Raw genomic sequence first — 26766 nt, 5'->3', positions numbered from 1 at the left:
TTCTCCAACATAATAAAAGGGGATAGGATTGTGGATACGGCCTCAACAGGAATAGGGAGCTAGCAGGACAATTCAGTTTATTATGTAATAAATGTCACCAGCTATTCTGCCTTCCCAGGTTATGGTTTTGAGTTTCCACATCCGTTAACCTGACACAGCTTAAAGGCCTTGCCCCAAATACTTCAGCGATGTGCAGGCTTTCCGCTCGAGAGCTGCCACTGGATTGCGCAAACGGTTTCAGGCTGCTGTCATCATCGCACGCGGCCTGCCTGGACACGCGGCTCCGGGGGTGAATCTGTTAGTCAGAGCTCTATGGAGAGCCAGCGGTGGGAATCTCTTTGGCTCTCGTCGGTAAATGTGTCAGTTGAATTATGACATGGAGGCAAACATGCGGGACGATTGTGGGAAATCTCTCCTGGGGTCTGGGCTGGAGGGGTGATTCTGGGATATTTTTAAGGTGGGGGGCATAAGAGGGGCCATAATTCATGCAGCGAGGACAACCTGATTGTTAGCCAATGATATGATTTGAATCGATGAGTGACAGGGGAGGGGACTCTCTGCCAGCCAATCAGCTTTCAGCTTGGGACCATTCCCCCTGTGGCTCCGCCCCTGTATATGCCCCTACTGCTTTCATTTATTACATTTATTTAAGCTTGTCAGTGTGATAGGTAGAGTGTAATTATTTCTGGCTACTCATTTTAATGTTTATCTGTTCGGCTGCTCCCCCAGCCATCTCTATTGTGCTGCACGGTTTCTCATGTCGTTGGATCTTCCAGTTGAGTCACACGACAGCAATGCTCAGATATGTTCCTACATGTGTTCTGGCACCTAAGGGGACAAGCGTGTTTGTGAGTCCGGTGTCACGAGGAAACGTGACATTTGAGTGTGAGGCACGGGGGGCAGTGTGAGGCACGGGGGGCAGTGTGAGGCACGAGGGGAAGTATGAGGCATGGGGGGCAGTGTGAGGCACAAGGGGAAGTGTGAGGCACGGGGGTCAGTGTGAGGCACGGGAGTCAGTGTGAGGCACGAGGGTCAGTGTGAGGCACGAGGGTCAGTGTGAGGCACGGGAGTCAGTGTGAGGCACGAGGGTCAGTGTGAGGCACGGGAGTCAGTGTGAGGCACAAGGGGAAGTGTGAGGCACGAGGGTCAGTGTGAGGCACGGGGGTCAGTGTGAGGCACGAGGGTCAGTGTGAGGCACGGGGGTCAGTGTGAGGCACGAGGGTCAGTGTGAGGCACGGGAGTCAGTGTGAGGCACGAGGGGAAGTGTGAGGCACGGGGGGCAGTGTGAGGCACGGGGGGCAGTGTGAGGCACGAGGGGAAGTGTGAGGCACGGGGGTCAGTGTGAGGCACGAGGGTCAGTGTGAGGCACGGGAGTCAGTGTGAGGCACGGGGGGCAGTGTGAGGCACGGGGGGCAGTGTGAGGCACGAGGGGAAGTGTGAGGCACGGGGGTCAGTGTGAGGCACGAGGGTCAGTGTGAGGCACGGGGGGCAGTGTGAGGCACGGGGGTCAGTGTGAGGCACGGGGGTCAGTGTGAGGCACGGGAGTCAGTGTGAGGCACGGGGGGCAGTGTGAGGCACGAGGGGAAGTGTGAGGCACGAGGGGAAGTGTGAGGCACGAGGGTCAGTGTGAGGCACGGGAGTCAGTGTGAGGCACGGGGGGAAGTGTGAGGCACGAGGGTCAGTGTGAGGCACGAGGGTAAGTGTGAGGCACGAGGGTCAGTGTGAGGCACGGGAGTCAGTGTGAGGCACGAGGGGAAGTGTGAGGCACGGGGGGCAGTGTGAGGCACGGGGGGCAGTGTGAGGCACGAGGGGAAGTGTGAGGCACGGGGGGCAGTGTGAGGCACGAGGGGAAGTGTGAGGCACGGGGGGCAGTGTGAGGCACGGGGGTCAGTGTGAGGCACGAGGGGCAGTGTGAGGCACGAGGGGAAGTGTGAGGCACGGGGGGCAGTGTGAGGCACGGGGGGCAGTGTGAGGCACGGGGGGCAGTGTGAGGCACGAGGGTCAGTGTGAGGCACGGGGGGCAGTGTGAGGCACGGGGGGCAGTGTGAGGCACGAGGGTCAGTGTGAGGCACGAGGGGAAGTGTGAGGCACGGGGGTCAGTGTGAGGCACGAGGGGAAGTGTGAGGCACGGGGGGAAGTGTGAGGCACGAGGGTCAGTGTGAGGCACGGGGGTCAGTGTGAGGCACGAGGGGAAGTGTGAGGCACGGGGGGCAGTGTGAGGCACGAGGGGAAGTGTGAGGCACGGGGGTCAGTGTGAGGCACGGGGGTCAGTGTGAGGCACGGGGGTCAGTGTGAGGCACGAGGGGAAGTGTGAGGCACGGGGGGAAGTGTGAGGCACGAGGGGAAGTGTGAGGCACGGGGGTCAGTGTGAGGCACGAGGGTCAGTGTGAGGCACGGGGGGAAGTGTGAGGCACGGGGGTCAGTGTGAGGCACGAGGGGAAGTGTGAGGCACGGGGGTCAGTGTGAGGCACGGGGGTCAGTGTGAGGCACGAGGGGAAGTGTGAGGCACGGGGGTCAGTGTGAGGCACGAGGGGAAGTGTGAGGCACGGGGGGAAGTGTGAGGCACGAGGGTCAGTGTGAGGCACGGGGGTCAGTGTGAGGCACGAGGGGAAGTGTGAGGCACGGGGGGCAGTGTGAGGCACGAGGGGAAGTGTGAGGCACGGGGGTCAGTGTGAGGCACGGGGGTCAGTGTGAGGCACGAGGGGCAGTGTGAGGCACGAGGGGAAGTGTGAGGCACGGGGGGCAGTGTGAGGCACAAGGGGAAGTGTGAGGCACGGGGGGAAGTGTGAGGCACGGGGGGCAGTGTGAGGCACAAGGGGAAGTGTGAGGCACGGGGGGCAGTGTGAGGCACAAGGGGAAGTGTGAGGCACGGGGGTCAGTGTGAGACACAAGGGTCAGTGTGAGGCACGGGGGTCAGTGTGAGGCACGGGGGTCAGTGTGATGCACGAGGGGAAGTGGGCTAGGGTGTGGGGGGTCTTTGGTTTTGATTTAAAGTGTAGTTAGACCCATTTCCGAACCAAAAAGGGGAAACTGTGGGAGAGGCGTTACCTCACTCAGTGGTAGCAAATCGCCCTCAGTTCCAGTCAGGCATTTCCCTATTCTCATTCGTCTGGTAAAAGAAAGAAATAAAAATAAATCTTTACATTAAATGTAACTGTGAACCAGAGCAGAGGTACATGAGGGCTCCCATGATTCAAATAAATTGGTAATTATCTTCCACAAAAAATGTCATTAATACACCTTGATGTCTTACCCAAGTCATCCAGGGCCTTTGAAAATAGACCATTTTGTCCGTGAGTATCGGCTGAGCATGAAACACCATCTACACCGATTGTCCTGCCAAAAAACACTCGTAAAATCAGATCCCTCTTTTCAGCTGAATTTCCTTGCGGAGGTTGATGTTGATATTTGAGGTTACTGTCATCGATGGATTCCCCCCCCCCCCCGACCTCTTGCTATAATCCTCTGAAACTCGGTCAGCTCCATCAGCCACACGCGTGCACACATACACGCGCACACACACATGTGTGTACGCAAACACGAGCGTGTACACGCCCACACCTGCACTGACGCCCGCAGCTGAGATCCCCGGGCCGGGCGTGATTTCCAGTCAGCTAGGAGAGCCCCTCTGCACGTCTCACGAAAGACCTGAAAAACGAGATCGCAGTGTTAGATTGGAGACAGCAGTCGCAGAGGCAACGCTGGAATCGGCCCCAGAATGGTAGGACCCCACTCTCGTATTTCCAGTGGAATTAACCAGAAAGAAATTCGTAAGTAGACAGCCCAGGTGTTCAGTTTCTGTAGTGGAATGTCAGACGTGATGGGTCGCGTTCCATCTTGGGCTCATCGGCTGTTAGTTTGTTATGTTGTTATTGACATTTGCCACGAGTTAAACAATCATTTAGTGGTTTTTAAACATTATTCTGTCTGTTTCTGTGGGTGACATTGCTTTGCATGATGGGAGCTGAAAACAGTATTGTCCGGAGAGTATTTGGTGTCTCACATAACCTAACAGACTGTAAGTGATTCCAGGCAGTTGTTTTCTGACAGGTCTGTCGCTCTTTCGTCTTGTTTCGTTTTGTCCTGTTGTTTTCGTTTTTTTGCAAACTGCACTCCTTCTCCAGCCAGACTGCTCCCCTTTCAGCACAAGTCCCCCCTGGAGTCGTGCCCCGCTGGGGGGGGGGGGTGTAAGGGGGGCTTGCTGGAACGTGTAGCCTGGCTCGGTGACAGGCAGCGGGGGGTGGTCCTGTGGTCGGCGTGTCTTTTGTTTTCCATCTCTCCCTACTGCCGAGCGTGCCCCCGTGCCTGTTAGGAGGGAATGGAGCTTGGTTTCATGTCATCGATGGTAACCGGGCTTCTGTGGTCCTGTGGTTTTAAAACCACGTTAAGATGCCAGCCTGACCAGCATGATAGCCTTACACCCGACTCATGAATGACAGTCACTACGCACTGTCATAGCGACACAAGTGGCCTATCTGTTTGAAAAGCCCTGACCCAGTCCTTACACCATGCAGTCTGTACAATGCTGCTTACAATGCTTCCTTTAAACCATATCATCTTAACAAGAAATCATACAAGGATTCCTTTATGCCATACGGTCCTTATAATGTATCATACAATGCTTCCCGTTCAGATACAAAAGCAAAACTAATTGCGCAATAATCCAGCCCAGCGGCTTTACAGCCCGGGGGCGAGTCTGGAGCTAGATGGGCCGCTGAATCCGGTGGGTGCGCTGTCGGGGGCATCTCTCAGGCCGAGAGGGGTAGCTCACATTCACGACGTCCATGCCGGATGCTACTCGTCAGTCTCTTCTATCACATGCTGTCGGGGGCATCTCTCAGGCCGAGAGGGGTAGCTCACATTCACGACGTCCATGCCGGATGCTACTCGTCAGTCTCTTCTATCACATGCTGTCGGGGGCATCTCTCAGGCCGAGAGGGGTAGCTCACATTCACGACGTCCATGCCAGATGCTACTCGTCAGTCTCTTCTATCACATGCATTTTTCTAACCCCTTGCATTTTTTTGCCAAACTGCTTCACAATTTGTGACACACGTGAGGGGCTTGTGGTAGTGAGGTGGAAGTGAGGCTGGGCGTGCGCGTGGGTCAAAGCCCAGCCGCATCAGATCAAACACCCTCAGTACCCCGTACGTTTTGCTAGCCCCCAGAGCCTCAAGGGCTCCTTCCTGAAAAGGATTGTGGGTAAATGACAGTGCGGCAGACGTTACTCTGATTCTTTTGGCGAAGCGCCAAAACCGAGCGATGGAAGGATGTTCCAGGGCAGTTTATTAGGAGCATGAAGTAAGTCTCCAGTGTTTTTGAGAGACTGAACGGGAGCGATGCTCTGGCTCTCCGTAAAGTTTGCTCTTCTTCGTTAAAGAGCAAAATGTTTCTTTTATAAGCTGCTTGCCCGCCCATTTCCCCCCCAAGGCCGATGATACAATCACAGCCCACCCTCCAGGTCCTCCTGCCCTGTGTCTGTTCGCCAGCTTCTTCACACTTTTATTAAATTAATGTTTTTGATTAATTTAGTATGTTTTCATAATATATTAACTGGAAAAAGTTGACATTATATGTATATGTAGATAAACTATGTGACGTAGAGTTGCATGTATTATTCATAGTGTGACTGGCTATAGAGATGTCCCAACCCTCTTTTGATGCGTTAAGATGCGTCGCTCATAAATGCACCCTGTCATTCTGTTCTGTCTCTGGTCGTGTGTCATTTTCTCCCTGCTTTGTTATTCATGATGGTGTTCTGGTCAATAGGTTAAGCAAACAGTGAGAATTCCCATTTCAAAAGGCAGGTCAATTAATTTTCCTGTCTGTCTCAATTTAAGAGACGCTGCTGAAATCACACACCCAAATGCTGTGGGCTCCCTCGGCCCGGAATGGGAATAGTGTGGCCTCTGGATGCGGCCTGACCTCCGGTTGCCTAGCAACACATCGCTGCAGGGCAGAATGCTCTGACTTCTTCCCCCTTTACGTGGTAGCAAATCCTGGCGTCGAGTAAAACAGGGCTGGATTCTCATGGAGACATTTGGAGATCATGTCCAGCGCAATATGGTGTGTGGAAGAGCCCATCTCCACAATTTAGGGGGAGGAAGAGGCCATCTTGGCTGGGGGGGGGGTATATAAAAATCCCATCCCCTGGGGAGGGGAGATGGGAGAGCCCATGGCACAGAACCCATCTTGTAAATCATAAAGAAGGGAGTTAGAAAGGGGATGGTCAACCGAAATGAAAAGGTGTGTCAGGGAGGTAAAAGGCAGCGTTGCATTACACTCTAGGCCTTCGGTGGAGTATATTTCATCATCGAACTGGATCACTGAATAGTTGCATCGTTCTTCCAGATGTGAGATAGGGTCGACTATGGTCTGCTCTCCTGAAGCCTGAATGCATGTTGTAGTGGCTGAAGGGCAGGACTGAATTACAGAAAACGAGACTGTAATATATCAAGCAGTGCATATCAAATATGGAGTTTTAGGGTTTTTTTTAACGTTGTTTTCTCCTAAAATCTGGAATAAATCACTCCTGTCCATTTATGTATGTATTGATCTTTGTAGCAGACAGCATGTATATGACACAGTGAAACCAGAACCAGCCACTATGTTCTGGCCTGAGCTCCCTGTGTCAGAGGTTTTACACGGTTTTATATATGTATGTGCATGATGTATATAATCTTGAATATCGCCCCGGTTTCGGATTCCTGCCCATAAATCCCAGCGAATCACATGACGATGAAACAGCGATGGTGATTTTTTATGAGGAATGGTTTTTTAAGGGAACTCTTCCGTACCAGAGGATGTTTGCTGGAGGTGTTTCATCGGGACATGGTGGGCGTGACTCCAGCAGACATAGGGTCTTCTCCGAGTCCGTCTTTGTCCAGTGTCTCAGATCAGTGATGTTCTGGGAGAGGGGGTGGTCCTTCTAGAGAGAGTGGGGGTGCAGAACTGCAGGTGCTGGCTATTTAGCTGTCTGGCCAGGCACGTGCTGCACACAATTGGGCCCCCCCGGGACGTGTGGCCCGGGATCACGGGGGTGACAGCTGGCCTTCAGGACATTGCTTTTATAGATACCCCACAGACTCCTAATTGGGGGGGTGGCCCTCCTGAATGGGTCTGAATGGTCTGAAGAAGACTTTAAATTATGTTGAACTGAGGAGTGGTGATGCTCTTTGCTTGTTGGGGGTGGTTGGATGTGTGGGGTGGGGGCCTCTAGGGGAGCTATTCCACCGCACCAGGTACCGTACTTTCGGTACTTTCAGTACTTCCATAAAGTACCAAAAGTATGGTACTTCTTTTGTGTCGGTTTTCCACTGGCGTAAAAACTGGTCCCGGCGCCAAATGACATCATCAATGACCACCCCTGACTGACATCATCAGAAAGCGCAGTGCGGTATTTCTTTGGCTGAATTTAAACATGTTATTATGATCCTTCACTTTCCTGTAGTCCTGCTTAAGTTCTTTTATTTTCAGGCGACATTGTTCGGTGTTTCGCGTGTGCCCCATTTCTTCCAAGCGGCTTGCTATTGCTCGCAAATACTTTTTTATTTCGAGTCGTGCCATCTAAATCCCGCTGGATCTGTTCATCTGACCATATGGTGATTAAAGCCTGTGTTTCCTCGTTTGTCCATCCTTCCATTTTACTTTTTTTATATGTTTTTTTTCTACTGCTTTTTATTTTGTTTCTCGCTGTTCGCTGTGTGTTTCAAAAGATGCCCCTTGTATTTTGTGTTTCAGCGGCAGTCAACAGCAAATACGTTTGCCAGTCCCACCCGAAAGTACCAAAGTACCAAAGAAGTACCCCAGCTGGTTTGGCACTTTCGGTACTGGAACTTTTGGTACTGGTACTCGAGTGGAAGTCAATGGAAAAGCGAAAGTACCAAAAGTACCAAAGAAGTACCCAAGCTGGCTTAACACTTTCAGTACTGGAACTTTTGGTACTGGTACTTGACTGAAAGTCAATGGAAAAGCGAAAGTACCTCCTTAGGATGTTCAGGTCCTGCTCTGGGTGTCCCTCTGTGTCTCTCAGCACCTCTGAGACAGCCAATGGGTGGCACCCATGATAGTCATGGCTGAGTTTCGTATGTTTGACAGAGCAGAGAAAATTGTAGCTGAAATGACTAGATTTTTGGGTTAAATTCATGAATAATAATTCATTTCCGTCGCTCGAGTCATAAGAAGACAGCTCATCCAGCTGTCCCGCGGGAGCCCGGATTAGACCCTCTTATCTTCCGCTTGGCGTACCGTGACTGTGGATACCTCTCATGCAGTACTGAGAGAATTTTCTGGAAGCTGCCCCAGCGCAGCATGTCGCCCTGGGATTCGATCCGAACGTGCCGTGTCAACCGGGTCACGTCTCCATCAAATAGGAAGCAAGCCAATTAATTCATTGACAAGCAGTAAAACAGCGAGCTCTCGCTCAGTCGTGGTGAATGTTGCATTTGTTTGTTCGTCTCCAAGGAAGTGTACAGGCTAGACCAGTTGTGTTCCTGAGAAGCGAAGATAGCTGACAGGTAGTCGAACGTCATGCTTGTATTCATCCTCTGCAGCCGAGCGAGTTTGATTTTAATCTTTGAATGTGTTCGCTCTTGTGAAACCTGACTGGGGACTTTTCTGGAGCTTAATCTCCGTTTGATTTATCGTACCCATCCGTGTCCAGCTATATATGTTTTTTTTCTTATTTATTTCTGTGAATTTATCCTCAGCGTGAATATCAGCTCTCGCTCTGATGACGGGCTCTTTGGTCGAGCTTGTTTCATTCTCTGAGAGTAAGTGTGGAGCTTGAGAATAAATCATATCGCCGATGTACGCAGTGGCGGATCCACGACCTTTATTTGCATCGCTTTTAACGAAGTTCTGAGGTTCGAGTCTCAACTAATCAACACTACCAGCTGCAGGCCACCATGGCCGTTGCGTATTTAATGTCCTCGCGCTGACAGATTTATCAAAATGCTTTTTAAAGTCCCAGGTGGTGTGACACATGTGACCCACTGTCTAGTGCTTTTAAAGGCACTGCTGCCACAGTGACAAGAGGTGACAGAGGGATATGCAAACACGGGGGACAATTTGCATGTGAGCCGCTGCATATTAATTTGTAAATATTTATACTGGAGAGTGCGCTTCCTGTTAAAATTATGGGTGCTTGCTAGCTTTAGCCATGATGCTTAAACTGGCTAAAGGTTATATGGTTTGAAGTCAATGGTATAAGTCGAAATGAGACACTGACCACCCCGGGCAACCCTCATTGATGGCATGGCAACAGCATCCCAGGGCATGGCGATCGATAGTCGCCCAGGGTCTGAAACACCGTGGTACGTACGTTTTATAGAATTAGGTCACTCTTGCCGATTTGTGTTACTAACCTGCTTTCTGATAAAAGAATCTTTCTGCACGCAGTACATATGTTCACAACTTCACTCAGCAGTTTAATCTAACCTGCTCGGCATCGAGCGATGTTCTCCGCCGTCCAGTGTGTCTGTCAGCTTGCGTTAAACGGAAATACGCATGGCAGTATTTCAGAGTTTTGACTGGGGGACGATTCTGTGTGCAAAGCAGTTGCAGAATTAAATTCTATAACATGACTTGGCGAAGAAATGATGGTTCCAAACTCTTTAACCAGATTTACCTGGTGGAGCATCTGACTTCAGATGGAACACAAAAATGGGGACTAAAGTAAAAACCTCAGAACCTCAGGTTAGATCCTGCTTGTCCCTCGCACCATGTTTTTGGTCTAGTGTTTAAAAAATAACAGCCATCCCCGGCACCGCCCCCCGCCAGGCCCACGAGCGAGCCACACAAATTAGCCTCAGCATGGGACGCGGACGCCATGGCAACGGCGCATGCATAAAGCGGGCCGGCCGGGGGCATTGTTCACTCAGTGTCTTAGACTGGCTCTAGCTGCTCCCCGACTCCCCCAGCTCCTCATGGACCCCCAGCGTGTGGGCTGAGTCAGAGGGATACAGGCTCCCCCGCTGCACGGTAAGATGGGGGGTGTCCGGCCCCTCACTGCCGCTCGTAACCTGTTACTCAGTGCTGTTTAGTTTCTTGTGAAAGGGCTGCTGTCAGAACTCTCAGGTCTGACTGATCTTCTGGCTAATCGATGACGCTTTTCCACCAAGTTTCTGTGTAGTGTCACGCTGTTGTTCCTTGTGTTGATTTGCTGATTCATTACAGTGATAACCTGAGGTGCCTTTAGAGGTTAATCTATATGGTGACTAACTACCGTTTTAGTGTCTTTGTGGAGTGTTTTGGGTTGCTAATCTGTGCTCTGGCTGGATCACAGCTGATCACAGTTTTTTTTTCCTGCACTGACTTGTTAATAGCTGCCTAGAAATGATTAGTTAGCAACACAAGGTTACTTGTTTACTACAAGTCAAAGCCTGTCCTGTGTGTCATTGGCTGATCACCATCATTAAGGCAACTGAAAGTTTTATGAAACGATCAGTAATTAACTTTCTCCAGTGAAGTAAGCCTGCATTCACACCGGCCCACCTGACGTAAGAGCGCGTCAGCTTTGCGTGTTCTCTAAACACTCTGAGCCAAAGGAGTAGCTGGATCTCAGTGGCCACGTGTAAAGAACAGAAAGATCGGAGGTCTTATGCTGGGGGCTGAATGATGGCGGTCAGGTCTTTGGGGGTGTTGGTGCGAAGCAGAAGCAGGTGCTGCTTCCAGTGGTGCCTGGTGCCTGTTTCAGGGGTATTGCAGCAGCGCACTGGGGGCTTTGGGCAGGGATCAGGTAAAGTGCTTTGAGACAATGTAATGCTGTAAAAATACACTGTACAAATACAAATTGAATTGGAATTGAAAACTGGAATAAAATTGACTGAAAATTGACTGTAGAGGCAGCCCCAGCCTCTATGCATTATTGCAATAATAATAATAGTAATAATAATAATAATGCATTTTTTTGACACTGCACAAGGTACAACATTGTTTAATTATCATTATTATTACTATTACTGCAGCTACTTCCCCATTGTTATTGTTGTTGTTATTACTGTGGTACCCCATGTTGCATGTCTCCCACACAGTCGTTACATTATGCAGTACAATCGCAGGTCTTAGACGATGGCTGCTGTTTGGTTGTCTGTATACGGTACATTGTTTGTATGTATATAGTTATATCACTCTGCTCTTATGTTGTATGGATTGTCTGATCCTGTGTATAACTCCTGCTGTAACACCAAAAATTCCCTTTGCAGGATTAATAAAGTTCATCATATCTTATCTTATGCGGTGGTCATAACGGAGGGCAGTTTGACACTCTGTTCCACAGCCAAAGCCCCTCCGATTGCCCCCCCCCCCCCCCCCCCACTTGTCCCCGCTCCACTTTTATGCAGGCAAAGCACCGGACGACCGACTCCCACACAGTTTTGTGGATTCCCTTCCTTATGGAGATTACAAACATGGAAATATTACCCCGCTACTCGGGCTTTGCAGTGTGGCCGTCAAGCGCTCTTCACGTTGAATGGACTTCGGAAATCTCGACTTTAAGTGGTGGGGGATTAAGCGGCAAAGAAGGGGTTTTACTTCTGGAGAGACGCCCACCAAGGTCACAGACTGAGGGCACCCCAGCAAGCAGAAGAATGGGCTCCTTTGAGACGGCCACCTTCGGGGCTCCAGCGCCTGGTCTTTGTGCCCTCGGCTGTGGGGGGCGTTGTTACCATTGGCCTTGGCAGCGGAGGAATTCAGCGCTCTTGGTGTCTTTGGCCCTGTGGATTGAATGGACCTTCAGAGTCGCAGGCGATACTTACGTCAGCGAGCCCCCTGCCAAAGGTCCTCGCTGAAGGGACCTTTTGGGTTGCCGAACTTGGCCCGCTCTTAATTACGTGACCATCCCCACCCCCTCCAGAGTCGTGCGGTAGCTGTATGGGCCTGTGGCGTCACAAGAGCCCCCTTTGCGTCACAGTGCATTTGCATTGAAGCGATCGGCCCTGAACTTATAAGACAGATTTGGTCAATATAAGGCCTAAGAGTTGGACGCCCAACCACATTCAGGGGGCGCTGAGTGGCTCAGGAGGGTAAGCTGCTCTGCCTGTGATCACAAGGTTGCCAGTTCATGCCCCAGCCTTGCCAGATTAGTTACGTCTGTTGAGTCCTTGAGTGAAGCCCTTCAACCCCGAACTGCAGGGGCTGTAGACTCTGGCTGACCCAGGGCTGTGACGGATTAGTAAGCTGCACGTGTGTTTCATGGAGAGTAAGAAGGCATCGGTGAAGAGAAACATTTCATTGCACCTACAACTGTGCAAATGGCATATAAAGGATCGTTTCATTTGTGGGCAGAAAGTGAGCTGTTTTATAGAAGATCCTGTGGTCTTAAAGTATCAGAAATCAATTTTGCATGTGGAAGAAGCTTCAGCAGTGGGATGTGGGGTTTTCTTCCTGCTTAATCTAAACTGCAGTTTGTCTTATTTCCAGATGCCTGACCAGTTTGACCAGACGGTGGTGCTGAACCAGCTCAGGTACTCCGGCATGCTGGAGACGGTTCGGATCCGCCGGGCCGGTTTTCCTGTCAGGAGGCCCTTCCAGGACTTCTGTGCCAGGTGAGCAGCAGTGACATGGAGTGGAAACGGGGTCACATGACCATATGGAGAGGGAACATGGCTACATGGAGCAGGAACATGGTGATATGGAGCAGGAACATGGTGACATGGAGGAGTAGTGTGGTCACATGGAGCAGGAACATGGTGACATGGAGCAGGAACATGGTGACATGGAGGAGTAGTGTGGTCACATGGAGCTGGAACGTGGTGACATGGAGGAGTAGTGTGGTCACATGGAGCTGGAACATGGTGACATGGAGCAGGAACATGGTGACATGGAGGAGTAGTGTGGTCACATGGAGCAGGAACATGGTGACAGGGAGGAGTAGTGTGGTCACATGGAGCAGGAACATGGTGACATGGAGCAGGAACATGGTGACATGGAGGAGTAGTGTGGTCACATGGAGCAGGAACATGGTGACATGGAGGAGTAGTGTGGTCACATGGAGCAGGAACATGGTGACATGGAGCAGGAACATGGTGACATGGAGGAGTAGTGTGGTCACATGGAGCAGGAACATGGTGACATGGAGGAGTAGTGTGGTCACATGGAGCTGGAACATGGTGACATGGAGGAGTAGTGTGGTCACATGGAGCTGGAACGTGGTGACGTGGAGGAGTAGTGTGGTCACATGGAGCAGGAACATGGTGACATGGAGGAATAGTGTGGTCACATGGAGCAGGAACATGGTGACATGGAGGAGTAGTGTGGTCACATGGAGCAGGAACATGGTGACATGGAGGAGTAGTGTGGTCACATGGAGCAGGAATATGGTGACATGGAGGAGTAGTGTGGTGACATGGAGCTGGAACATGGTGACATGGAGGAGTAGTGTGGTCACATGGAGCAGGAACGTGGTGACATGGAGGAGTAGTGTGGTCACATGGAGCAGGAACGTGGTGACATGGAGGAGTAGTGTGGTCACATGGAGCAGGAACGTGGTGACATGGAGGAGTAGTGTGGTCACATGGAGCAGGAACGTGGTGACATGGAGGAGTAGTGTGGTCACATGGAGCAGGAACATGGTGACATGGAGGAGTTGTGTGGTCACATGGAGCAGGAACATGGTGACATGGAGGAGTAGTGTGGTCACATGGAGCAGGAACATGGTGACATGGAGGAGTAGTGTGGTCACATGGAGCAGGAACATGGTGACAGGGAGGAGTAGTGTGGTCACATGGAGCAGGAACATGGTGACATGGAGGAGTAGTGTGGTCACATGGAGCAGGAACATGGTGACAGGGAGGAGTAGTGTGGTCACATGGAGCAGGAACATGGCCCAATGGGAGGAAGTGTGGTCACGGTGAAAAAGGCGTGTAGTTATAGAAAGCAGCAGGACTGTGGAGAGAGCAAACATCAATAGATGCTCGTGATACTGCATAAAAGCTCCTGATTGTTTGCAATATTATTTGTAATTTTCCATTCAGTAAAATTTTTATAAAGCCCTCCTCACATTTGCTGAACTCAATCAATATACCCAGAGCTGTTATGTTGATTCAGGACAAACTGTGTTGGCAGATGAGATTGCTGGTGCAATTAGGCACAGGATGAAGAAAAACATTCACAGGAAGGCAGTCAAACCGCTGGGAATCCTAATGATTTGTCCACCCCCACCTGACCCAGTAGACAATAAACAAACACATTTTATTTCCCTGAGCTGGAACAGTAAGCACATAATTATGGGATGTCCTACAGATAAGGGTTTAGGGCGTCCTAGAAGAGGGTCAAATCAATTATAGGACCAGTGGGTGAAGTTAAACCTTGAATGAAGCTTTATTTGTAATTTGCAAAGGCTGGAATGTTCGTTTCACGTATCCCATGATGCTCTCCTTTGTGACATACAAACACACACATGTGAGTGTGAGGTTTGGGGTCTTGACGCAGGGTCAGTCATTTACCTGGCACCCTAACGTTTTTTTTTTGGGGGAGGGGGTTGGCTTAAGGGCCTTCCTCCAGGATGAAATGGACATGTGACTATTTTGCTAAGCATGGGATCTGAACCAGCAATCATCTGGTCCCTGGTACAGAGCCCTAATATAGGATGGAGCTTTGTTTTAGCCTGTATGGTGTATTAGTGATATTACGCATGCACCCATTCGCGGTCAAGGGCCAATCAGGTCACTTAATGCTTCTCTCCCTCCATGTCAAACACGCCAATCCAGCCCAGAGTCATCGTGTACCGCTCCTGCTGTGAGCTTAACAAAGACTTTCGCCTCTCCCTCCCTCCCGAAACAGATACGGGGTGCTAATGAGGCACATGTCCCTGCCGGAGGAGCCCAGAGGGAGGTGTGCCGCGCTGCTCCACACCTACGATGGCGGCGGCGCCGAGTGGCAGTTGGGCAAGACTAAGGTGAGCGCCATGGCAACGGGAGCCAGCACCAGCCAAGCCGTACCCCCTCCCCGGCAGGCTTACGTAATCCGGGTTCCAAAAAGGCATCAAAGACAACTATGTTAAACTATTTAAAATTAATTAATTAGAAGGTAGGATAATCTGATAGGCAGGGCGATTAGTAAGCTGACTGCGATTGTAGGATGTCTGTCATCTGGTTTATTAACCGTCCGCAGAAAACGATCACGGCCATGTGCTAAATTAACGTGAGCAGCTTAGGGGTGATTTAGCAGGCGACAGAGCAGGAGGCAAGCAGGCCGTCACAGCCCGTGGTAGCTGTCCATTTCAGTCCATGGTGGGTCACAGCCCGTGGTAGCTGTCTATTTCAGTCCATGGTGGGTCACAGCCCGTGGTAGCTGTCCATCACAGCCCGCGGTGGGTCACAGCCTGTGGTAGCTGTCCATTACAGTCCGTGGTGGGTCACAGCCCGTGGTAGCTGTCCATCACAGCCTGCGGTGGGTCACAGCCCGTGGTAGCTGTCCATTACAGTCCGTGGTGGGTCACAGCCCCTGGTAGCTGTCCATCGCAGCCCTCGGTGGGTCACAGCCCGTGGTAGCTGTCCATCACAGCCCGTGGTGGGTCACAGCCCCTGGTAGCTGTTCATCACACCCCGCGGTGGGTCACAGCCCGCGCTGGGTCACAGCCCGCGGTGGGTCACAGCCCCTGGTAGCGGTCCATCACAGCCCGCGGTGGGTCGCAGCCCGCGGTGGTTCACAGCCCCTGGTAGCGGTCTGTCACAGCCCGTGGTAGCTGTCCATTTCAGTCCATGGTGGGTCACAGCCCGTGGTAGCTGTCCATTTCAGTCCATGGTGGGTCACAGCCCGTGGTAGCTGTCCATTACAGTCCGTGGTGGGTCACAGCCCATGGTGGTTCACAGCCCTTGGTAGCGATCCGTCACAGCTCGCGATGAGTCACAGCCTGTGGTGGATCACAGCCCGCGGTGGTTCACAGCCCTTGGTAGCGATCCGTCACACCCCGCTGTGGGTCACAGCCCCTAGTAGTGGTCCCTCACAGCCCCTGGTAGCGTTCCATCACAGCCCGTGGTGGATCACAGCCCGTAGTGGATCACAGCCCGCGGTGGTTCACAGCCCTTGGTAGCGATCCGTCACAGCCCGCGGTGGGTCACAGCCCGCGGTAGCCGTCCATCACAGCCCCCGGTGGGTCACAGTCCACAGCAGCGCTCTGTCGGTGTCACGGGTGACGTTAGCCTGGCAAATAGGCTTCCTCTCTGTGGCCCCCATTGTCTCCATTGATCTGTTCTCCAGCATTTCGCTTCTGTTGCCTTTATGGTCCCTCTGTGATCCGCCTTTTCTTCCCGAGAGTTTCCGTCTCAGTAACCCCTAATGAAAATTGACAGATGTCCGCCCTCCCCCAACAGGCCCAGAGTGGCCGTGCACCACAGCTGGAGGTGACAGCAGCTTCAGAAAACCACCCCGTGGTTTTAAATCAATCGGCTGCCCTTTCTGAAGGCCCCCCCTCCCGCCTAGTCGCGCAGGATGAGATTTATGCCGCATTACCAATGCGGTTCCACGGGCTCGCATGTTGCATGCTTTGTCTGTAGGATTTTATGGGCAAACTTAATTTCCTCAAAGTTATGGGGCAGTGATGAAAAGCCCCCTCCCCCCAGAGTGGCAGCACAATGGCACACTCCCAGGGCTTCGCAGAATGAATATCGCATTCACTGTGTTTTTTGTCTCTTCTCCGGATTTACGGTCAAAGACCATTAAACACTTAAAAACCATTTCGGCATGGGAAACGGGTATCGATTCCTGCGGATTGTAGACAATCTCTGCATAATAAAATAGATATCATTGTTATTTTCATTAGCTAAAGGGGCATAATGGGCACTCGTTTGCCCGTTCAAGCCTGTGGGCATCTCCCTGCCTATTGAAAACGGGAAGGAAAATCCGCAAATGCCCCCCCTTCTAACATTTACATCCATAGCTAAGCCCATACAGGAGATAATCCCACATATCTTTTCAGAGAAGCCCAAATCCGCTTAGCCGGCCTGTGCAAAGGACTCCATCAGCGACGCCATCAGTGAATCAGCAGGGTTCCTTGACAGTAAAACGTGCTAATTGAGAACCGCAGCATACTAATGGCTATCAGCACTGTTTTGAACAGTAAAGGCAGAAGCTTCCGGAAGCTCGGCAGATTTGGGTCGCTGGTGGTGAGGTCTCCTCAGGAGGCTCTGCCAGCTCCCCCCCCCCCCCCACCCACCCATGTTGGTCTTTGGTAGCTAAACTCCTCCCCCGCTTTGGGCTGCACCCAAATCCCGCAGGTGTTCCTCCGGGAGTCGCTGGAGAACAAGCTGGAGAAGCAGAGGGAGGTGGAGGTGCTACGGGCTGCCATGATCATCCAGGCGCACGTCATGGGCTACGTGGCACGGTATGTCCTCCCCATCCTCCCTGTTCCCCCCAAGCGGTCTGCTACCCTGCTGGGGTCCTGGGCATCAGGGATGCACCCCCCTTCTCTGGCCATCTGGCCTGCATTTAGCTGCCCCTCAGCGCCTTCTGGGTAATAGGCTGCACAGGGCTCCCTTAGGTCGCGAAAGGTCACTGCGCCAGGGGCTGCACAGTGCCCCCTTAGGTCATGAGAGGTCACTGCACCTGGGGCAGCACAATGGCCCTTTAGGTCGTGAGAGGTCACTGCACCTGGGGCTGCACAGTGCCCCCTTAGGTCATGAGAGGTCACTGCACCTGGGGTTGCACAGGGCTCCCTTAGGTTGCGAGAGGTCACTGCACCTGGGGCTGCACAGTGTGTCCTTAGGTCGTGAGAAGTCACTGCACCTGGGGTTGCACAGGGCTCCCTTTGGTTGCAAGAGTTCACTGCACCTGGGGCTGCACAGTGCCCCCTTAGGTCATGAGAGGTCACTGCACCTGGGGCAGCACAATGCCCCTTTAGGTCGTGAGAGGTCACTGCACCTGGGGTTGCACAGGGCTCCCATGAGTTGTGAAAGGTCACTGCACCTGGGGCTGCACAGTGCCCCCTTAGGTCGCAAGAGGTCACCCACTGCACCTGGTGCCGCACGTGTCAGCGTCATTAGGGGCAGAAGCTGCGGATGGTTTGCCTACATTCCAAGAATAATCTGCGGCAAAAAAGGTTTTTATTTATATAAAAGAGTGTTTTTTCCCTTTTTAAATCTAAGCAGGAGGACCTGAGTGAGGTCACGTCTTGCATTATTGACTCTCTGGCTTGATGGATTTGTTAGATATTCAAAGAGATAAACCACTTTGAACTTTGAAATATTTGAAAAATATAAAGCACTCTGTTTTCCTTAGAACGATCTAAGCCTCGACACAAACCTGCAGTGACGTTTGGGGTCCTTTTTGGCCCAGAGAGGGCGGAGGATGAGGAAATGTGAGGGGGGGGGGGAGTCACTGCTGGATTTGTAATCACAACCCTGGCTTTTGCGGGTGATTTACTGACATCTTCTATCCTCTGTTATATTCTCACCGAATTCCAATCCCATCACAATAAACGATCAACATATAAATCATTTTTTCATAATCCTGTATCTCGGATCATATAAATCAGGATTGTGACCCATGCACATCAATAGCAGACTTCATTCTAGCCTGTCAACGACTTAATATCATCAAATAAATAAGATCCATGAGGCGAATCATCCCAAACTTGCAGTTAACGCTGACATCATGCCATCAGTCTGTTACCTGTATTCTGATTGGATGTCTGTCTTTAATATTCAGCCCCTGGGGTAGGTCACTTCCTGTCCTCCTCCCCATTTGACTTTTAGGCCCCACTGTCTGTGATAAGACCCTTAAAAGGGCAGAGTTCACTCAGCAGAGGTGCAGGGCACCACATCATGGTTATGCACACAGGCACTGCTGAGTGTTATTCCAGTGTGGTACCGTCCTGCCCCACCCGCTAGACCAATGTGGGGTCTCTCCGGCCCTGGGGGCCCTTTCTTGGGGACAGCGTTGGGGTTGGAAGGTAAAGTTAGCTTTAACTAACCCGGTAGTTAGCTTTAGCTTTAGCACTAACGCCCACCGCCAGTCAGTTGCCATTTCCCACCCTGACTGCTCTGCCGTCGGTCACCCCGCCACAGGAAGCAGTACCGGCGGCTGCTTCACAGCATCGTGACCATCCAGAAGAACTACCGGGCCTTTTATTGGAGGAGGCGGTTTCTGCTCCTCCGCTGGGCAGCCCTCACCTTCCAGAAGCGGCAGAGGGGCCGTCTGGCCCGACGAACCTACTGCCAGCTGCAGGAGAGGAGAAAGAGGGAGGAAGAGGAGCGGCAGCGCAGGATCGAAGAGGCCGAGAGGTAGTGACCCCCGCCGTCGTCAGCTCTGTCCACACTTTAAATAAGTAAAATATTCCTGAATTATTCTCGAGATAAAGCATAACTGATAATGTATGACTCTTGAAATTGAATTTTATGGCCGGAAAGCCTTTGTTAACATTTAATGTACACTAAATCCTTTTATACACAAGTGGGGATTTCGGTGAGCTATTTTTTTCAGCGCTCCATAATTGAAAGATCAGCTGGCTTTCCTTGCTCCATAAGGCTAACGGTGAACAGTCCCGGTCCTTTTTGGGAGAATCCCAGAGAGGTTGTCGCTTGGGTGCCGTGGATATTCTTTTTTTTTTTTAAATTTAATGTTCCCTCTGAGGATTTGGAAACGGTGGCTGCGATAGTCAGCATCACAAAAAATGCTCAATAGCCTTCTAATCGTCTTTTGAACAGGCAGGAATGCCAAAGCAGGCTAGGGTGTATACAAGGGCAGGGCCACAGGGGGCATTGGCCTCATCTCAATGCTGATTGGCCCCAGAGTGTCCCCATACCTGTCACTCAAGGATTCATAACATATGATTTGCTAATGATAGAGTTAGTCTCTCTGAATGAATTATGGCCCCTCCCACCTGTTTTTTTTTTTTTAATTCTAGGGAGAAGCAAAGGTTGGAGGCCGAGCGACTCGCTCGAGAGGTGAGAATAATTCAAGCAAACCTTGAATAACTTGTTCCTGCTATATCACAACAAGGGAAGCTTGTTTGTGATTAATAATTACTGATTTGTTTTAGTCTCTGTAGTATTTTTTTGGGACAGTAACTACATTTGCTGGGTTATTAGCACTTTAATAACTGCTGTGTTATGCCTCCCAGGTGGAGGAGGCACAGCGGGTGGCGGAGCTGGCCTCCCGGGCACAGGAGGCGGAGTGGGAGTCCCGGCCCCAGGACACGTCGCAGGTGGAGGAGATCCTACGTCTGGAGCGGGAAATCCAGGAGCTGCAGCGGCGAAAAGAGCGACACGAGCTGTCGCTGACGGAGGCGTCGCTGCAGCGGCTGCAGCGGCTGCGCGACGATGAACTGCGGCGGCTAGAGGACGAGGCGTGTCGCGCCGCGCAGGAGTTCCTGCAGTCGCTCAACTTCGACGAGATCGACGAGTGCGTGCGCAACATCGAGAGCTCGCTGGGCGATAGCAAGCCGGGCCTCTGGCGTCAGGGGGGGGAGCAAGAGGATGAGGAGGACGAGGTGGATGAGGGCTTTGGCGCCGACGACGACCCCTTCAAGGAGTCGCCCAACCCCAGCGAGCATGGCCACTCGGACGGCCAGCGCACCAGCGGCATCCGCACCAGTGACGACTCCTCCGAGGAGGATCCCTACGCCAACGACTCAATGGCGCCCCCTCAGCTGCCACCGCCCAGTTCCCAGGCCTGCCACACCGCCCCCTACAGGGAGGACTCAGAAGAGCTCATCCCGCCTGACGAGGACTCTGATTACGAGCGGGACGACTACGATGAGGGCGCCATCCTGTCCAGCGGCAGCATGGCGTTCTCGAACCCGCGCAGCGGACAGTGGTCCCTCGATTACCGCTGCTCCCTAGACACCTACAACAGCTCTGGGGCGTACCGCTTCAGCTCAGAGGGAGCCCAGTCCTCTGTAAGCCCCGGGCCACTTCTGCCCTTCATCATGCCTGCTTTGGCTCCTCCTACTCATTGCTTAAACTATTATTACAATGTTATTACTTCAGTACAGTATTTCCAAATCCGGTCCTGGGGGACCCTGTAGATAGTCCATGTTTTCTTCCTTCCCTGCCACTGGTAGGGAGATTGGGATGTATCCAAGGGCCCCTGTAAAATGCTGAGCCCCCTGAATCTGCCAGGGTACCCAGGCCCCTACTGTACCCTTAGCTTCCATAAAAAAAAACTTCCACTCAATGTATCATCCAGCGAATTGTTTTTCTTCTCCATAGAGAACATAATGTCTTCGCTCATGTCTCTCATGCTATGCAAGCCGCTCTGTTAAGTCCTGTTGTTCCTTAAAGAGGACAGTTAGTGCTTTAAGATGACATCACATGTGTGGGTGTCTGCTTCTTCCCTTCTACCATCCCCTATGATAAATTTATGTAAAGTAACAAAAAAATCTCAATGAATTTCTTTCCCCCTCATCCCAGGTGGATATAGATAGCATTGTCTGTTTTAAGTCCATCTGCCTTTAGTGCTTTGTGCATGAAGTTCTGTACATTTTCAGAGGGTTGTCTGAAAATGTAGTGATTTTGTTTATTCCCCCCCCCCCCCCCCCCCCAGTATGAGGACAGCGAGGAAGACCTTGACAGGTTTGACACAGATGACGAGCTGTCCTACCGGCGTGATTCGGTGTACAGCTGCGTAACCATGCCCTACTTCCACAGCTTCCTGTACATCAGAGGTGAGTGCTGTTGGCACCTTACTGTCTGCAGGGGGTGCTGGTGCGTCCGTAGGAACGGGATGAAGCAAACTTACCCCTCTGCGTCCCCATATTAGAGCCCAATTTGTTTTCAGTCACTTTTATTGAAATGTGCTTCGATTTTTATGAAGCGTTTGCTTGAAGCCAAGTTCTGAGTCTGCGTGCCATACCTGCAGAGCACAACAAGGACAGGAATCGCTCATGATCCGGAGATTCGGCCACTAGGTGTCACTGCAGCCACTGCAGAGACTGGGGTACACTGCAGAATTGTAAGGGCCAGAATTATGTACGAGCCGAGGCGGCTTGGCAGCAGGTCAGCACAGGGATGATTTGCTCCGGATTATCACCAGAAGGGCTTTGGTTTGAAGCTCAGGTGTAAATTTGTCATTCCGGCCATGACCAAAGTGATTAACTTACACGTAACGGACATCCAGGCTTGGGGAATTTGATCCACGCAGGGCAGGTAACTGCTGTTATGTCCATCTGTGATCTGTTATCCTTTAATCTGAGGGGTTTTTAGGTAGGGGTGCATGCAGAGGCAGGGCCACAAGGACACTGAAAGCTGACTGGCCCTTTTCCCTGTCACTCACCGATTCAAAACATTGTCATTGGCTAATGATAAGGTTGGCCCCTCTGTATGCCTTATGGCCCTGCTTATGCTAGACGTGGCTAGATGGAGATTCTTCATTGGTTCTTCAGAGGCAGGCCAGGGCTCAGTTCTTCTCTATATCTTAGCTTATCCTTCTAAAAGTCTGCTGCCTTCCCCCCCCCCCCGTCTCAGGTGGCTTGATGAACACATGGAAGCGCCGCTGGTGCGTGCTGAAGGACGAGACCTTCCTGTGGTTCCGCGCCAAGCAGGAGGCCCTGAAGCAGGGCTGGCTGCACAAGAAGGGCGGCGGCTCGTCGACGCTGTCGCGCCGCAACTGGAAGCGCCGCTGGTTCGTGCTGCGCCGCAGCCGCCTCATGTACTTCGAGAACGACGGCGAGGAGAAGCTCAAGGGCACGCTGGACATGCACGACGCCAAGTAAGGGCCCAATGCGGGAGTGCAGGCCCCAGCTGACAGCTGATTGGCCCCCTTCCCTGTCACTCACCAGTTCTAAATATACCATTGGCTAATGGATGACCTGGGCATCTCTAGAACTGTTCTTTAGCCTCACCCCCAAATAAATGTCACCCATTGGGTTACATAATGTGTTCTCCTTCATTTATAATAAAATCAGGGCCCCCCTCTTTATGAAGTATAGCTCATCTTAAAAAATTGAAAATTGCCCCTGTTGCAGGGTAATGTTCTTACCACCACTTTTTGCCAGTGTGAGCCGGGGCATTAAACTGGACCACACCCTGTCGGTACCAGTCCAAAGATACGTGTCCCTGACACGACCTCATGCCAGATCTTTCTGTCCTGGCGCCGCGTTTAGTTTCGGATCGCAAACCACCAGATGTTGCATTTGAAGAGAGACTGTCCTTTAAGCAAAGGTGTGTGAATATTTCATCAGCTTGGTCGGACTCCGAGGATCGTGGGTTGCCCACCCAAACCCCGGATCGATACGCTCCTTCCGTCAGGAAGAAGGACCGTGTGCAGGGAGGGGCTGCCGATGGCAGGGGGGGGCTTAGAATGCTCCTCCATGGCGGGGGGTGTGTCGAGCGACTGTGAGATGGGCTGGATTTGCACAGCGTGTGTGTGCATTCCGCTGGCTTTTGTTAGAAATCACGCTGAGCTTCGAGGGAATTAGCAAGCAAACTGTAATCATGGTGGGGGGGGGAGAGGAAAAATATGGTAAGATTAGTCTGACCGGATGGAGGCTTTGTGACCTGGTGAGGCTAATGCCTTTGTGTGTGTGTGTGTGTGTGTGTGTGTGTGTGTGTGTGTGTGTGCGCGCCCATCCCTACAGGGAAATTGTGGATAACACAGGGAAGGAGAATGGCATCGATATCGTGATGCCAGAACGCACGTACCACCTGATCGCAGAGTCGGCTGAGGATGCCAGGCAAGTTGTCGGGGTGGGGGGGCTCACATATCTTTGAGCTTCTCTGCATTTCTGCAAGCGAAAAATATAGCTTTTGTTTTTAGCGTTTATATAATGCTCTAAATTTTAATTTGAGGGTATGGAGGCGGATCAGCTGAACCAAATCGGGGTCACGGTAATAGCGTGTGGGACGAGTCTGTCACCGGGGGAGGGGGGCGAACGCTGTGCTGTGTTCTGATTCTGTCTGGGTGCGATGGACCCACCACCCCCTCCCGCCTGCCATGTTTCAAATAACACCTCCCTGTCTGTTTACCCGTGGCCGGAACCACAGGCTCCAACTGGGAATTCAGTTAAGGGGTCCGCCTTGGCACCCCCTCGCGAAAGCAGGGGCTCAGAGGGCGGGGCACACGTTGGCCTGCACAGTGCCACGGGGGCCGGGTGCACTCTCACAGAAGCGGGCTTTTGTGCGGGGGGGGGGGGGGGGGGGGCACTGTAAACCCATTGTTCAGAGATGTCCAGCTGGGTCAATCACGATGCTTTGGATGCCATTGTAGGTTCACAGTTCTTTAGCAGATGCTTTTGTCTGACATGGCATACACGCATGGATCAGAGAGCAGGATCAGACTGGGTTTACAGCCTTTGTCAGGGCCCAGTGGTGACACCACCCTGCTGCCATGAGATTTGAACCGACAGCCTTCCGATCTGGAGCCACACACGTGTATTAGGAAACATGGTATAATGCACGTGTTTAGCATGGTATTTTTTCAGAACCCTGCTTCTGTTTCTGTCGATTCTCACTCTACAGACCACAGAGGGAGACGCTTGGGTACTTTTGCTGTTGTGTTCGCTCCAAAAATCCACCGTAGCATTTAATCAGACTCATCCCAGGGTTTCCGCCGGTAATCTGAGTTCCAGACCCCTGGCTGATGCAGCCACCATCCCACGTAGCATGTTTGATTTGGGTATCGCTGCACGCGGATGGAATCTGCATCACCACGGGGGCGTCGGGACACGGGGTTGGAGACGCAGCTTTTCTTCATGCTAACAACCCCCCACCCCCCCCTTTGCGGCCTGCAGTCAGTGGTTCAGCGTCCTCAGCCAGGTCCACAGCTCCACCGAGCAGGAGATCCGCGAGATGCACGACGAGCAGGCCAACCCGCAGAACGCCGTGGTGAGTGCAACGGCCGATTGCCATGGCAACTCCCGCCATCGTCATGGCATCTTCCGCTTAACCGGTAACCCGCCGGTGCCTGTTTGAAGGCGCCTGTCTTCTGAAAATATCTCCGTTTCTGTTCTTAGGGGACTCTGGACGTCGGCATGATTGACTCTGTGTGCGCCTCCGACAGTCCCGAGAGGTAGGGACGAGTCGGGCCATGAAATCCACTTATAAACTTCATTAATACTCCCACATAAACACTTTGATTTTGACACAGATGTGTATTTAATATGTCAAGCTTGTTATTCAAGGATCTCTAAATGCCTAAATTACGTTGTAATCTGTCACTTCGAAGACAAAAATGTTTGGAGCAGAAAATGTTAGGTCCTGCTTTTCCACATAGAAAACCCCTAATGTGAACAGCCCCTCTGGGTTCCGCCTCCTGGTGCCACCCCCACCCCCACCGCCACCCCCCCTCGGTATAAAAGAGTGGCTGCTCCAGAAAAGAGAAACCCATCTTGCTATAGATGGTCTCCAGTCTGTAGGCTACCATCAGTGGAATACTCCGCGGAGTTTGAGGCGTCTGCCACCACACCACGTGCAGGACCCTGAGTCTCCGTGTCCTTCTCGCCCCGGGGGACAGGCCCAACTCGTTCGTGATCATCACGGCGAACCGCGTGCTGCACTGCAACGCCGACACCCCCGAGGAGATGCACCACTGGATCGCCCTGCTGCAGCGCTCCAAGGGCGACACGCGCGTCGAGGGCCAGGAGTTCATCGTCCGAGGTGAGACCCGCCACCCTCACACACCAGAACTTCTGTAACGGGTGTGTGTTTCTTCAACAAGTGGCGGACCTGAACAGGAGGGACGTTTATGGGGTTTCTCTTAGGATTAGGGTTAGAGTTATGAGCTGATTGGCGCCCTAAGTGCCTCCTACCCATTACTCGCTGAATCAAAACCTTTCATTGGCTAATGATTGTATGAATTATGGCCCCTCTTATGCCCCCACCTTAAAAAAAAATAACCTGAGAATATGCCCTACTCTGGGGCAGCTTCACATCAAAGCAGAGATCTAGTGAGTTTCTCTATTTCGTCAATCCCTGTATTTGTTGCCCAAAAGACTTTTCATCAATTATTTATCAGATGTGATGGCGAGCTCCTGTCCCGTATCCACGGTAACAGATTGGCAGTGGTCCTCTGTTTTTTTGGAGAAAGCCTGATGTCGCAGTTCTGGGTCTGGGCGTCTGCCGCTCTGCTGCCAGTTATCCCTGCCCTCAGTGATCCCCTCCCCCCCCTCGCTGAGCATTCCCCCTCCCCCCTCCCCCAGGATGGCTTCACAAAGAGATGAAGAACAGCAGCAAGACAGCCCTGAAGCTGAAGAAACGATGGTTCCTGCTCACCCACAACTCCCTGGACTACTACAAGAGCTCGGAGCGCAGTGCACTCAAGCTGGGCACGCTGGTGCTCAACAGCCTGTGCTCCGTGGTGCCCCCTGACGAGAAGGTCTTCAAGGAGATGGGTAAGCAAGGCCCTGCCCCCTTTTGGGGGGGGGGGGGGTCTGCAACACCCCATCTCTTTTATGGGGGTTTTTTACAAGGTTCTGCCCTCTTCAGGGATCAATTTGGTAATACTTGTCAGGTGCCCTGCCTTAAGCACTCGGGAGATGCTTAGTCGACTTTCCGGGATGGTTAACAGTGCCAGAAGGGTGACGTGTTCCCTGCCTCCGCCAGGCTACTGGAACGTGATCGTGTACGGTCGCAAACACTGCTACCGGCTCTACACCAAGCTGCTGAATGAGGCCACGCGGTGGGCCGGGGCCATCCAGAACGTCATCGACACCAAAGCCCCCATTGATACGCCCACGCAGCAGCTAATCCAGGACATCAAGGTCGGGGGGGGCCGTCCTTCCTATTCCTCGCTGCCCTAACCTTCTTTCTGTAACACGATATGGACACGGTCTGAATTACCCATAATTCTCTGGTGCGCCGTGTGCATCATGAACCCCACCGCTCTTGGCTT

At 52.1% G+C, this 26766-nt stretch overlaps 1 protein-coding gene across 2 annotated transcripts in view; it reads left to right on the top strand.

Moving 5' to 3' along the window:
• Nucleotides 1-26766, top strand: part of myo10 (myosin X) — a 93362-nt gene that overhangs the window by 57711 nt on the left and 8885 nt on the right. For both annotated transcript variants that reach the window (XM_049011494.1, XM_049011495.1), the window contains 14 exons: nt 12421-12545; nt 14782-14896; nt 17217-17323; nt 19005-19220; nt 19844-19883; nt 20060-20836; nt 21484-21604; nt 22404-22647; nt 23516-23611; nt 24668-24761; nt 24890-24945; nt 25390-25532; nt 26075-26266; nt 26478-26635. In XM_049011494.1, the coding sequence (XP_048867451.1) occupies nt 12421-12545; nt 14782-14896; nt 17217-17323; nt 19005-19220; nt 19844-19883; nt 20060-20836; nt 21484-21604; nt 22404-22647; nt 23516-23611; nt 24668-24761; nt 24890-24945; nt 25390-25532; nt 26075-26266; nt 26478-26635 (2484 nt within the window). The remainder of the gene's footprint in view (nt 1-12420; nt 12546-14781; nt 14897-17216; nt 17324-19004; nt 19221-19843; nt 19884-20059; nt 20837-21483; nt 21605-22403; nt 22648-23515; nt 23612-24667; nt 24762-24889; nt 24946-25389; nt 25533-26074; nt 26267-26477; nt 26636-26766) is intronic.

This window comes from Brienomyrus brachyistius, chromosome 4 (assembly GCF_023856365.1).
Source record: "Brienomyrus brachyistius isolate T26 chromosome 4, BBRACH_0.4, whole genome shotgun sequence".
Taxonomy (NCBI): Eukaryota; Metazoa; Chordata; class Actinopteri; order Osteoglossiformes; family Mormyridae; genus Brienomyrus; species Brienomyrus brachyistius.
This window is presented reverse-complemented; position numbering and strand designations above follow the sequence as displayed.